Source organism: Embiotoca jacksoni, unplaced genomic scaffold (assembly GCF_022577435.1).
Source record: "Embiotoca jacksoni isolate LCO1_2020_lvr unplaced genomic scaffold, fEmbJac1.0.p SCAF_8, whole genome shotgun sequence".
Classification (NCBI taxonomy): domain Eukaryota; kingdom Metazoa; phylum Chordata; class Actinopteri; family Embiotocidae; genus Embiotoca; species Embiotoca jacksoni.
This window is the reverse complement of record NW_027185436.1, coordinates 16516997-16531343: the sequence shown is the minus strand read 5'-3', so window position 1 is coordinate 16531343 and position 14347 is coordinate 16516997. Positions and strand designations below refer to the sequence as shown.

At 40.5% G+C, this 14347-nt stretch overlaps 1 protein-coding gene across 2 annotated transcripts; it reads left to right on the top strand.

Annotated features, from left to right (window-relative positions):
- The first annotated feature begins 1170 nt into the window (after positions 1 to 1170).
- On the top strand, positions 1171 to 9365 carry stc1 (stanniocalcin 1). 2 transcript variants are annotated; one of them, XM_069138950.1, is made up of 4 exons: positions 1171 to 1423; positions 3267 to 3406; positions 3523 to 3734; positions 4364 to 9365. In XM_069138950.1, the coding sequence occupies exons 1-4, from the start codon at positions 1243 to 1245 to the stop codon at positions 4662 to 4664; spliced, it is 834 nt and encodes a 277-aa protein (XP_068995051.1). In that variant the 5' UTR covers positions 1171 to 1242; the 3' UTR covers positions 4665 to 9365. The 2 variants fall into 2 exon arrangements, with proteins under 2 accessions (XP_068995051.1, XP_068995050.1); XM_069138949.1 differs by having other exon boundaries at positions 3264 to 3406.
- The last annotated feature ends 4982 nt before the right edge of the window (positions 9366 to 14347 follow it).

Sequence of the window (14347 nt, the reverse complement as noted above, 5' to 3'; positions counted from 1 at the left end):
AAGGGTTTATGGAACATGACAAACAGTTCAAGGTGTTGATTTGGCCTCCAGATTCTCCAGATCTCTGTCAGATCAAGCATCTCTGTGATGTGATGGAAAAACAAGTCCGATCCATGGCAGACCCACATCACATCAGGTGGGCTTTAAAGGATCTGCTGTTAACATCTTGTTGCCTGATACCATAGTAAGCCTTAAGGGGACAGGTGGAGTCCATGCCTCAACAGCCAGAGCTGTTTTTCGCAGTACGTGGGAGACCTGCACAATATTAGGCAGTTGGTTTTTAATGCTGTGGCTGATTGGGTATAATATAGCACTCTGTGTTTACATTAAGCTTAATAGCTCCTATAGTTGATCATGATGCAGAAAATAAAGATCTGATATTAAATTAGGACTGTTGTCCTCTGCATGTGGCAAAGCTCACCTGGAGACTATATGCTGTAGTGAGGACAAATTCCACTATTTGATGTTTTCCTATTAAATCTTATTTTGAAAACAAATCAGACAAGGAAGGGAATAACAGTGCTCCTCTTGTTCTTCCAATAATAATTCAGTTACGACCCCTTACCTTTTGCATGGGTTCATGTCAACCTACATATTGGACATTTAAGAAAAAAATGTAGCATTATAATAGTCCGATTTTTTTTTTTTTTTTTGTAATTCTTATTTAATTATTTCAGCAGAAGACACTTAACCACAAATAAATGTATTCTATTCATCAAAGACAAGCCTTGTTTCAAGGCTGATCTGGAATAGTGTAAGTGAGGGATCAGAGAATGATTGGTGATCAGTAATGAGGTGAAACGCACTTAAGCTGAAAATGGATGTAAAGGGGGAAGCATGGTGGAAATATCATGTCACGAAAACGGGTCTAATTAAAAAGGGACAACTGTTTTACAAGAAAATAAATAAATAAAAAAACATGTAATACGAAATAATGCCATAAACCCGGATGTCGAGCTGTCTAATGTACAGTGCTCGCTACTGTAAAATCATTTTATCAATTAGTAGTGGAGAGAGCAGAACCACGGTCTTGAATACCGCGTTCTGATTGGTCCGACCGCTGAACTCGTAATATTCAGCGCTCCCATATAAACCCATGCAGACTTAACATCGGTGCTATCTGTCATGCAAGTCAAAAGGATAGTGAGGGTGTCCAGTGTAGAGAAATTACCGGCAGCCTACTTGTAATAGCCTACATTCGTCCCGTTTTTGCGCTGCGGGAGCTTTTGGAGCGTTACTCTTATGATTTTCACACAAAGCAGTAGGCGTCTCTTTACATTTAGTTGTGTCATCTGTGTTGAGAAGACGATGCCTTTGAAGACCGGACTTTTTCTCCTGATGGTGCTGAATGCATCTGCATATGAACTGGATCAAAACGAGTCCTATTCGCCCAGGAGAGCACGCTTTTCTGCCAATAGCCCTTGTAAGTAACACGCTGCTTCCATCTGCATATCTTGGAGTGCACTGCTTGCTTTTCTTCTCTCTTTTTTTTCCTTTTTTTTACACACCATTTATACAATGCACAGCCCTACCCTTGCTCACGTACTATGTGGAGATTTTTTTTTCTCATAATTTCTTTTTTTTGGCCTATGCAGCCTTTTCTGTCTAAACGAGCGCGTTGATTCACGGAGAAGGCTGCGGGATTAACGCTGTGGTTTTTGCCGGTGTCCTGCCGGCAACAGATGAGCATGGAGCTTGGTGCTGACACCTGAGAGTGCAGGCTGTGTCATGCTGTTAGTCCCTTTCTCGTGGCTTTGGCTGCTGCATAGCTTCCACTGTTCAGCATTGTAGTAGACTTAACGGGGTATCAGTGCATAAAACATAACGTTTCCCGTGGAGCCTTCCTGTAGAGCCTTGAAGTCAGAAAAAGAAGTAGGTTACACCATTGTACCTTTTTCTCAGCACGCCTCAGAAAAAGCTTAACTGCTCGTCACTGGGCCTGTGCCTTGGGGATAAATAAATGCAACCCTATTAGTTGACATTTCTCATCTATAAAAGAAAAGAGAGCCAAGTCAAAACCCTTTGTAATAACGAGAAAGAAAGCAAAGCATAGATCTGCATGCTCCATTCAAATGTTGACTTTTCCTTTTTAACACAAAGGTACTGCTCAGTGATGATAAAAAAAAAAAAAAAAAAAAAAAAAAAAAAAAGGCAGTGGGTAAAAGGGATGCTCATTCCCTTCTGCAGGAATTGCTTCATCATCATAAGATGTGCAGCTCACTCTCTGTATTTTGAGAGCAATCTCTGGTCCCTGATGGCCGGCAGACTTTATCTGACTGTGCAGGTCATCATGGGGCCCCAGATTCGCAGGCTGCCAAGTCGGCTTAGTCTCCTCAGTGACATTTCTTAATGGTTATTACAAAGGATTTGAGTCAGGCTGCTTGCTATCTCGGTGGATTTGCAGATGAAGAATAAGGAAAGCCAACTATCTGGATCCACCGATTTACAGATTATGATTTTCTAGCTCTGTCTTGGTGTAAAATTTTAAGTCAGCTGTGTAGACTTTGGGCTGTTCTCTCAAGGCCAAACTGGATCAGCTGACTGAATGCTGCTGCCGGGTGGCTGTTTCAGGGGTTTTTACGAAGATGGGGATCGGGGTTGCTGGTGGGTTAATCGTTCTAATAACTATTCAAGTCATGTGACTCTCCTGAAATGAGTATGGCAGCCTTTTCTGAATGTGTATTTCATTATGTAGATGAGCATGAGATCAATTCTGGATATTTAAGTGGACTGTGACATGTGCTTAGATAATAGTGAAAAACATGGTTTGGAAGCAAAATCATTTTTTAACAATTACGGCTTGTGTAAAGTAATAGAAGACAGACTCTGGTGGCAGTGTACAATATGTTTGTGTGTGTGCACAAGGGGTACAAGTGTATGTTTATGAGTGTCTCCAGGCACGCCAACAATTTTCAGGAAACTAACATATTTCTGGTACTGTTCATCCAAGTGCTGCTAAAAAAGAACCAAACAGTGCAATATAAGTCCCTGCCAAGAGAAAAGTGCAGCAGTGCCAAGTAGTGTCTGAGACTCTTAGAGTTGTAAGTTGTCCAATCTCCAGTCAAGTCACTGTTTGCCCCGAGTGACTCCGCGTCTTTTGTGAATCACCAAAGTATGAAAATTCTCTTTCGTTCGCTGCATTTTTTTTTTTTTTTAGCTGAAACCCTGGCAACCCTTGTGCAATGAGCTCAGTGAGTGTGCAGTGATTCCCACTGAATCCACTGTTGGCTCCCCTGCTGATGGTTCATTCTCTGTACCCACAGCAGATGTGGCACGTTGTCTCAACAGTGCCCTCCAAGTTGGCTGCGGAGCCTTCGCCTGCCTGGAAAACTCAACTTGTGACACAGATGGCATGCATGACATCTGCAAGTCTTTCCTATACAGTGCTGCTAAATTTGACACTCAGGTATATACTTTTATTTCTTTCTCTGCATGCACGTGAGCTGTGTAGAATTCTATGGGTGTAACAGTCAGGGCAAGAATGTGTGAAGCACTGCTGTTTTTTTTTTGTTTTTTTTACAGGGTAAAGCATTTGTGAAGGAAAGCCTCAAGTGCATTGCCAATGGCATCACCTCGAAGGCATTCCCCACCATCCGCCGCTGCTCCACCTTCCAAAGAATGATATCTGAAGTCCAAGAGGAGTGTTACAGCAAGCTGGATATCTGCACTGTTGCCCGATCTAATCCAGATGCTATTGGTGAAGTGGCACAGCTACCAAGTCACTTCCCCAATAGGTGAGTTTTTCTTGTAATCTTTTTAAAACCACGACGATTAATGACAACACGTGAATTTAAACCCTGTCATGTCCAGCAGGCTCTCATTTCTTAGCCTATTCTGACCCCAGAATAGACGTTAAAAAAAAACCTTTTGTTTTCCAGTAATGGACAACAGTTTTAACTCTTTGAGAGATATATTGACACAAAGTGCTGCCCATAAACAAATGCATTCCTTGAGTCATGTAGCATAACAGATGACTACATTTGTATTGATTTCCATGTTTTGTTTTCCATTTGCTTCACACATTCTTTCATACATTAGAATGTATGCAATTCAAACAGGAATATCAAGATGGTATGTTTTTTTTCCTATTGTTGTGGTAATACATGTAGGATTGCAGTCTGGGAGTGGATACAAAAGGATAGGAGGGTGGGGTGCAGAGCTTAGTAGTGACTCGGCCGCGATGGTTACTCCCCTTTGGATGACATCAGACCATGCAGCACATGTGCAAATGCAGGGAAATACTACAGGAGGATTTGAACCATTACAGAGCACAGCAACAGATTTGTATTGCCATGCTGCACATTGTTGTCCTTCTTGGTTTCAGGCTCCTAAAAATTCCCTCTGTGATGCTTTGTTGTCCCAGGTTTTATGGGAAGCTGCTACAGAGCCTGATGGACTGTGATGAGGACACGGTGGATCGCGTTAGGACCAGCATGGTGTCACGGCTGGGCCCAGAGATGACCATGCTTATTCAGCTGCTGCAGAACAAGCCCTGCCCATCCACTGCTGTGGCTGCAGCTGCCGCCATCCCAACTGGAGTGGAGGGCCGTGGGAGCTGGCGCTGGTCCATGGGTCCCCATATGTACAAGATCCAGCCTAATCTGCGAAACAGAGACTCTGCCAGTCATTTTGGCAAAAAGCGCTCTGCTAGTGACAGCTCCTAACTTCCACTCAGATTCAGACAACTACACACACTCCTCAAAACATCACAAAAGCTCCTCAATTCCCTAGGGGTGATAAAAATCAATTCCTCTGCCAAACTGGAAGTTACAGAAATATGCACCTCTAGGGAATGCTGGACTGCCCATAGAGTTCATATCAGTTTGATTGTCGTTATATTGTATATCCCACACTTTAGGCTTAAGAGAACCCCTCTTCCATCGACTGTTTTCAAACGTGTCCGCTCACAGTTAAGTGTCGAACATGTGGCGATTGCATTTGTGCAACACGGTCCTGTTCACTTCTCTTCACGTCCTCCAACCGAGTCGAATCCTTAAGAAGTCTTTTAAAGCCAAGCACAAAAAGAAAGAAAAAAAAAATAACAGCCATAGTGGTTCATGCCTATCGAGCACAAGCCAGTACTTAAAAAGTATTTCATAATTCCAACATTTGTCCATGAATAGAAATCAGTAGTTCGATTATTATTGGTACATTTTTAGAAATGGGAAATTACCGGTAGATGTATCTAATATTGAAGATCAGTCAAAGCAGCATGAGATGTGGAAATTAGTTTCATAGCAATTTTCTGCCACTAACATAACACTTAAATGTACTGTATACTACGCTATCAGAGACAGCCATAGCTAGCCCTCTAAAAGAGAGTGCTCATACGGAGTGAGGTCTGTAGAGGTTTCATGATAACCTTTGAGAGATAAACTGACCAAAAAAACATCAAACTGCCCTGAATGCTATTCATGAAAAAAACCAAAATTGTGTATAGCTATAGCACTTGTAATTTTTTTTTCTGATGGCAGATGTAGCCATGGTCATATTTTTCAAATCATTATCCTGCACATAAGGATTGTCCAGGTCATGGCACTTTCTGCGTATCATGTATCCAGACACTTGCAATGCATAAGACTGTTGAGCTCTGCAGTACATGTGGGACCACGTTTAGTGGGATCTGTGTCCGTGTTCTTCAGTGAGTGTGAAGCAGTGGTGTATGTGCAGTAGCTGATTAGCACGTTCACCGATGAGACTGAGAGCAGCCATCTTCTTGGACTGATGATCATCATTCTCTGAGGTGAATTATGTGACATACACACTGGCTTCCAGTGTCAAGATGGAGAATGACTATTTAAAAAAAAAAAAAAGCCTTGTTGGAATGATATTTATTTTCCTACTATATTATTTAATGTTTCTTTTTTTTATTATTTTAATGCATTCTTGTAGTTTTAATCAGTTTACAGATTTAAAAAGCACTTCAGTCACGGCTCCTATTTGAACATGAGCTCTATGCCAAAAAAAGAAAAAAAAAAGTGAGCTGACACTCTGGTGACTGAATGGGACCCATGTCATGACTCTGTGCTGGCCATAGGGGAACAAGGTTGGTCATTCAGGTCAGGTGATCTACTTTATGGGTGTTATAAGGGGACCACAACAAAGCGTTAGCTTAGTTTTGACACACTTTCTGATTTTAAAAAAAGGTTGTCACTGCAGCTGCTAGATGCAAATGTTCAGTGCTAAGGGGTGTTGCACATTATTGAAGATTGATGAGGAATAATTGAATCTGTACTCATCCCAGGGAGGCAAACGCTGCCGTTTTGTCACAGCCTGGTGTCATCTCAGAGATACACATAAGGTTCCTTAGGTTTAGCCACAAGGTTAGGTTTGCGAAAAGATTAGGGTTTGGGTTAAATTACATACAGTTGCAATGTGGTTAGGTTTAGGCCCCAACCTACTTGATTATGGTTCGGAAAAGAGCATGGTTTGGGTTAGTGATTTTACATAACTAATGTTACCTATATCACGTTAATTACTTTACCAACATTACATAAGTTAAATCCATTACATTACTTAAAGAAATCCATGTTGACTTTTGTTTTCTCACAAACTCGAAAACAGGTCTGCCCGGGGAAAGTCCTATGCTCGTCAATTCTAACCACCCCTGACCTAACCTGGCCCGTACCGGCAATTGCTCACAGCTTCAGTCTTCACTGTGATTTTTACTCCCGAAACCCTGTTCACACCGAGGTTTGCTCAGCCACTCTGAAGGACGGACCAATCAGGGAGCAGTCAGGGTGCCTAAGTGCGATGACGTTGAAGTAGTTCCAACAATGGTGGCGGTGGTGGAATTTCGGAATACAACATACGTGCAGTTTACGCTGGTCTATGCAGATTGATTAAAGGCTGCTTTAATGGTTTCAAAATTAACCCTGTGTTCTACGCCCACTAGGATGCAACGACTAGGAACATTCCTCAATGGAGCATGGCCAGACCTCTCTATTCATGCAGTGAATTTGGGTCTGGTTATATAAGGCAACCCCCAGCCTCCTCCTGAAACGGACTTTGTCACTCTTTCTACTCGCCAAAGGGCAACTTATGCGTATCTCTCTGACACCAACAGCTTTGACAAAACGGCAGATTTGGATGGCCTGGGAATAAGAGTAATAGGAGTAAAACAAACAGCAGCATCAAGTACCCTGTCAGGGAAGTTGTGAAATGGTTCCGCACTTGTTTGCAGTGCTTCTCCGACATGAACTATAAAGACAAACATTTATCTAAAATATAACCATACAAACTAAATATTTGATTAATGTCAGACCACACCTCACAAAGTTAAAGGTTGATAAATTAATATGCATGTATAAGGATTTAGATACAAGCAGCAGATAGCTACTAATATGTGTAAAAAAATGTACTGATTCCTGTTACTAACTTACAGACTCTTCTTTTATCATAATGATTTTGGTTACTTTGTTCTTTCTTGGTCAGTTAGATAGGTTCTTTGAAAATGGCACTTAGGCTTTAGATGTTAGTTTTTGTATTTTAAAGGACATTACAGCTGCACATTAAAAGTAACAAAAAGTGCCAGAAGACTTCATCCATTAAGGAATGGACAATCACTCAGAATTAGTAGACTAGTACAGAGCCATAGTCACTGAGAAGGGTCTTCATGCTGGTGTTTGCTTTTATCTGTACCACGTAGATAGATGGTGATTTGGCACCATGAACTTCTATGAGATAATCTTAAAGTAAAATAAGTAAGTTTAGAGTAAATTACAAATATTTGTGCACATTGAAACAGGGCTGGGTTCAGTTCACTGTTTAAGAAAATTGTTTTTTAACTTTGCAAATTGGTCATCTCGTCATTGTTATAATACAAAATATTGTCTTTGCCCGTTATTTTTAAGTTGACGTTTTTTACGTCATGAAAGGAACTCAACCCAGCCCTGTTTGAAAAAATAAAGTGAATTTATATATTGTCCTGGATTACTTAGAGTGAAGCACAGACAGAGATGTTTTATTTTTCCGTGTCAATTTAACAGATATGTTAAGAATTCCAAACTATGCAATAATCACACACAAAGGATTCACAGCAACACAGAAATTGACCTTTATTTCATTCAGTGCCAGCTGATGCTGTGTGAATAAAGCAGCAGCATGTGTGCTCTCATACTGCACTCACGGTGTGAAGGCGTCGCTCCTCTATATTGCTTTCCGTTTCTGTGTTTTTTGTAAACTGGTGTTTCTTTTGTTCTGTGAATATGATCGTTTCTTTTGTGTCGCGTCGCGTGGTGCGAAAGGACAGCTGTTCTGAAGGAATCACTTGGGAAGTTAAGAGCTATTGTCACACTGTAGTATATCCTAGCTTATATTTTCTGTTAAATATGCACTTTGCATCTTAACCACTATAAAGGGCATTGAAACATTCAGTACATGTACAACTGAGGCATATTTTATTTACCCAGTGAATGGAGATAAGTTTGAATACTTCGCATCCTGAAGGGTCAGGGCTTCTTCATGTACTATTGATACATATGTCTGTATCTTTGTTGTCCATGGGTAAATCCAAAACCCAACAGCTGCTGCTAAACTGTTACTACCCTGTATGATGCTGTCCGGATGCCCCTCTACTGTGGCCGCTCTGATCTGTCTACTCACAGTGAGCTCAGCATCAGTCCACATTTGCATTTTAATGTCTATCCATGTCTTCATATTTATTTTCTATGAACATTCCTCGTGTCAAATATATTTGGCAAGGGCAAATTGACTGTTTCCTCACCAAGTAAAATGTAAAGGTAATTTTAGAGAATGCACCTGTATTTTACTGAATGTCTCTTTCGACAAGGACATGCCCAAGTTAGGAGACCACTGAAGACTATTAGGAAACAATAAACAAGAGAAAGCTTTTGATTTCCTTCTGTTTTAGATTTTAATTCAGGCATAGGGTGCTTAAGGTGGTACTGGAGTATTGTTCAATTGACCTGTGGTGAGTTTTGTGAAACTGTTCCTGTCAATACTAGAGACTAAAATCTCCCTCACCTCTGGCACTTCATGGTACTCTTTCCTCTCAAGACTTGAAATAGATTGATAAATGTTGTTGTGCTTAAACAAAATCAAAAAGCTTCAGTGAATAGTAAAGTTTATTTTGTATTCATATATGAGTGACAGTTATTTTACTATCAGATTCAAAAAAAATTATTGCAGATTATAGGAGATTACTGAAGTTCCTGATACAGATGCTATGTAACGCATGATTGACCCTTGTGAATCACTTGCACTTTAAAATATACCCATATACATATATGCCCATACTGTGTATATGTTTGGGTTTTTCCTCTGTACTGAAAAGTCATGAAAGATACAAATGCATCAATTGTGTGTCTTTTGCTGATCAGAAATAAAAAATTTATCATATCTTGCATATGGTATGAAATATGTTACTTTGCTCCCGTTTCACTCATTGGGATCCATTATAATTTGCTGATTTTGCATCAACATCTACAGATTTAAAGTCCTTCAATTTCACACTCCTCTCTGTCAATTGCCATACACCATTCAGAAAAGTGCCTCAATGACTTCAGTTTATCTATAAGGGAAACTGTTTACTTGATGGAAGCTGATGAAAAGTTTGTACCTTGTTCGTTAGATATGCTTTGCGATGCATTTATGTTCTGACTGCAAAAGATGTTTGGGAACATGCTCATGGATCTCCTGAAAAACTACAAAACACACAAAGAGAGAAGTAACTGCTATTACCCTCAAGCCATTTGCCAAAAAGTGTGCTGTTGTGTCACAAAGATACGGAGTGTGTTTTCTGAAACACTTGTGCTGGTTTTTCTGGATTGCTGAATCCTTTCATCACCGCCCCTTCCACCCGACCACAACATCCGCAATAAATGTGTCACGCATGGCACCACAATAATATCCAAGGCTATTAGCATTTATAACTTCCTCAGCAACATGAAAAATGAGAAGAGGTTAGCCATCATCCCAAATATTCGGCGCCGGCTTCCAAAGAGCTACATGTACAGTATGTCTGTTTCAGCTTTACCTCTCCAACCTATTATGAAACTCAACAATACGCTGGAAAGTCAAAATCATACTAAGCAAAGTAACAGGTCAATAAGTCATCTAACCCGTACGACCACATAGGTCATTTGTTCCTACCCCTCAACCTGATTAGGTTTAGGCACAAAAACCACTGGATTAGGGTTTGGAAAAAATAATGGTTTGGGTTAAAATGATGACTTGAGCCATGAACCATGCTGTGCGTTATCAACAAATTGCTTAGAGTCGTGCAAACTTTGTTGTCAGGGCAACAGTAGATGAAGTTTTGAAAAAAAAAACTGTCCAAATTTGTGGTTGGAAACAGGAAGCAATCTCCTGCACCAAAGTATCGAACCACCGACCCAACGCTCCTCCTCCTAAGAAGGAAAAACTCACATTACATTGATCATCTGAACTGCATCGCTTCTGCGGCTCTCATTCGTGTGACAAAAGATCCTAACCGAGTTCCCATTAGATTTGTTTCCATGGCAACAAAATGTAATTGTAACAGACTGCGTGCCACCATAGAGTAATGCACTAGTAAGAGGTCATACTTTTTTTTTTTTCCCACGTAAGGTCAAAGGTCATTTGATGACAAGACACCTGATTGTTGTCAATTATATGACCGTAGAGGTCTCCGAACTTTAAAACATAAGAGCGGGTCGTGATAAGCTGCTTACACAAAAGACCTATGTGTTAGTTTTTGTGAAGGAAGACAGTCACGGTGATCCAAGCATACTCTTTTGACCCAAGGTAATCAGTCACCTTTTACATGGTAACACATGTAAAGCAAAAATCCCTCCCAACAATGAAAAAAAAAGCTCATCCCACCAGAAATTGTGTGTTCACAGTGTTTAATAAATTCCTGCTTTGACAATGTAAAGCCTGAAGTGTACGTTGGAGTGGAGGTTGGAATAAACTGCATATAAACTGCTAAATGAACAGCAGCAGTGGCAGCAGCATAGCTTTTAGGTGAGCAATGTGCCAGTGGGAATGGCAGCAAAAGCGTTAGCAGAATAAACAGTTGCTTCTTTACACATTGAGCCACTGATTATTTGGGGCAGTGTTTCCAGCTATCTGAAGAATCGAAGTCCATATACTCACTCTCCTTTTAGCTTTTTTTTTGGTCTCATCCAAATGTCTACTGTACCTCTTTAGCTGCTACATGCTTTGCTCAGTTCACCAGCTAGTTGCAAACAGTTTCTCTGTGCTGTCGATTTTTTGCTGTTTTCTGAAAATGATGCTACAAAAGCAAACTGAAACAGCAAAGCTTTAGGCCTGAAAAACAAAACAAAGATTTGTAAGAAGCTATGTAGCTTTGTAGAGCCGAGGGGAATTGGGAACCCTAATCCTACCTGTGGGTGCATCACTTGATACATTCTTAAAATAAAAATATTGATTTTAGCCACCTAAAATATGCTGGTAAATTGTATCTGTGTTGTGAGGAGAGTGTGTCGCTTTACTTCATTTTTGTTCACATTGTGTTTGTCATGGAGTCGGTGAGCCAATATGGAACCACCTTCCTCTTCTTGTCTGAGTTCCTGCAGACATCAAGTGCTCTCCTGACACTGACACCGCCACGCCAGGCTTCATCTGCAAAAGGGACAGTTTTCCTGCACTGGTCCAGATTCACTTTCAAACGAATGCTCTCTGAAATCACTAAAATCTGACCTGGAGTGTCAACCAGGTCGGGGGTCTTGGTCATGTAGCTGTCAGCTCTGCTTCCATTTGGTCAGGACATACACTTAAATACTTCCGTTGTCTTAACTGTGCATGGTTTTCTAGGTGGAGTTTCTTCTTTATAGCACTGATGTGACTTTTGGGTGAGTTTGAATTCAAATCTAGAATCCAACTTAGCTTACATACGGTTTCATAGAACATTTTCAGCTTTCTTGCTTATAAGGAATGATTAAAAAAGATTGAACTCTGTATCAATACGTTCTTCACTACAGTATGTATTGCATATCCTGAAACAGTATATTACATTTTTTTCCTGTGACAGAATAGTTACTCCATTAAGCACAAATCATGAGTACAGAACATTGCTATGGATGTCCACATACCGTTAGTATGCGTGACAAATCCTGCAGGACCCATGAAAGAAGCTGAAGGACACAGAGAGCACCTCCTGATGAAAATGAACTTTCTTAAACTTCAGCACAAACGAGCTGAAACTGCAAAGTGACTGTTTGGTTTGAGAGCCTGAGGAAAAGAGGGGGCAGAACGCAAGAGGCTCCGTGGACGCTAATCTCAGTCAGAGGGAGATATAATTTCATGCCTATTTAGAAAAAAGTCCTGAAGGGCTTTCTCATCAGCCGCTCTCCAGTCTCACGGATAGGTGATGCAGCAGCTCTGCACAGATTCTATCATCTCCTTCTTTAAAGAGACATTCACTCTCGACCCATCGCGAGCAGGATGGACAAAACACAGCTGGGTAGAATTTTTCCATATGGTCTGTTTAAAAAAAAAAAAAAATCTGCCTCATTGAGTCTCTGTGCGCAGTTACATGGCTGCAGTTATGTAGAGGGCAACTTTTAAAAGCAATTTGGATGGAATTACTGCTTTCAACACACAGAAACATCTTGTTGCCAGGAAACATTTGAACAGATTTTTTGACCCTGCCGATTCACTTGGTTGCCTGTTGCTTGGACTGCTGCCGAGTGTATCACCACCCTGACAATCACAACCAGAGTAATAATGAATAATGACGAAATTAGAATATCATTATGCAGATGAAATTCATACCATCTGCTTGTTTTTTTTTTTTCCATTCGATATTGCTGCTTTTTTAAACTGGTCGTGAAACTAATACATTAGAGCCATCAGATGCAATGTTATAGGACCTTCTGCTTCAAAAGGATATTGCATAAAGCGTCTGCACATGCATGCTAATGAAAGACATCTGCCTGCAATGCTCACAATGTCTCTCGATTATGAGCAGTAAATGCGTGCAGCGTTAAAGGCCCCTTTGTGCCCTCTTTGAGCAAACAGAGTGACCCTGAAGTCAGAGATCAAAAATGACCATCAAGCTTCTGCTTCCACTCTGCAGGCAAGCAACAAACCCGCCATTGTTTGTCATTGTTTTAACCTCTTGATCAAGTTCTGAGGGAGGAGAGCAATGAATCCATAGTGCATGCATAGTGTCAGCAATTTGATGGAACAAATGAACAATGCACTGTGGTTAGTGCGGTACGGCAATTACTTCTCCCCTCTCCCAGTGTGTTTTATATTCATTATGTCCTTCTCTTTCCCATGAAACTTGTGGCATATTCATCAGCAGTGTGACAAATTAGATGTGCAGTGAAATGGAGTATGACTGAGAGCAGTGGAAGATTAGATCCACTCCAATCTTACCCAGCAATCACTATCCCTTCATTTCTGTGGGGAAATACCCAAGGACGGGAAAGAAAATTAGATCAAATTTTACTGAAGAAAGAGCTGGAGTGGCAGGGGAAAGAGATGAAACAGAGCATTTTCCATTTCTGCCAAAGCATCTCTCTCAAAGCATTTGTCTCTGAATCAAATGCAATGCAGTTTTTGGTTCTGAATATCCTGAATACATAAAACTAAACATTTATTTGGTTGCACAGAAAATATAGGTAGACAGATAGGCTCACTTAATTTTCCTCTTTTTTTGTTTTACCATTTGCACCATGCACCTAACATCTGCCTTAGCCAATCAAATTGATGGAGCCAAGTCACTTCAGTAGTGCAGCTGAAATCCTCTTGAACACTCTCAAATGTTGCTTTCTCTTGTACCACCTGACTATTTTAACAGCTCTCCAACTGAACGCTGAAAAAGACAGGCAGATAGGATGAAGCCATGTTCCACATGGTTGTGTTTTACTTTTTAGCAGAGATCATTTATGTGTTTGCTTGGTGCCAGTTGCACTCTTGCCTTTCTGTGAGTCCTGGAGGAAATGCTAAGACTACACAAGGAACACGCCTACACAAGACTGGGCCACAGATGAGAAACTCACATACAGGAACATCCAGAGCAGGATTTCAAGTTTAGTTCAGGTGTCAAGGGAAAAAAAAAACAATTGATAAGATGAGATTAAGATATGTACACTGTGTACAACTTTGCTAGAAGTGCCCAATGTAATAGAGACAATACATCTATTGCAAAATTATATTTGCATTAGTGTCCTATAATTTGAGAATATAAAGTATGAATTTAACATCATGACAATAAATTAATGACATTCTCTCACTTAGTGATCTTCAAGTGTGGAGAAGGGTATCTTTGGAATAAATACAGCGACATCTAGTGGCCGAACACAGGTCGCACCTATTTATTTTTTCATACAAGACACAAAGCTTCAGCTAACAAATTGTAATTTTGTCCGACAGG

Coding starts and splice junctions, on each gene's coding strand:
- stc1 (XM_069138949.1), top strand. CDS start 1,243: ATGATTTTCACACAAAGCAGTAGGCGTCTCTTTACATTTAGTTGTGTC. Junction 1,424..3,263: donor CTTTTCTGCCAATAGCCCTT/GTAAGTAACACG, acceptor CTGTACCCACAG/CAGATGTGGCACGTTGTCTC. Junction 3,407..3,522: donor CTGCTAAATTTGACACTCAG/GTATATACTTTT, acceptor TTTTTTTTACAG/GGTAAAGCATTTGTGAAGGA.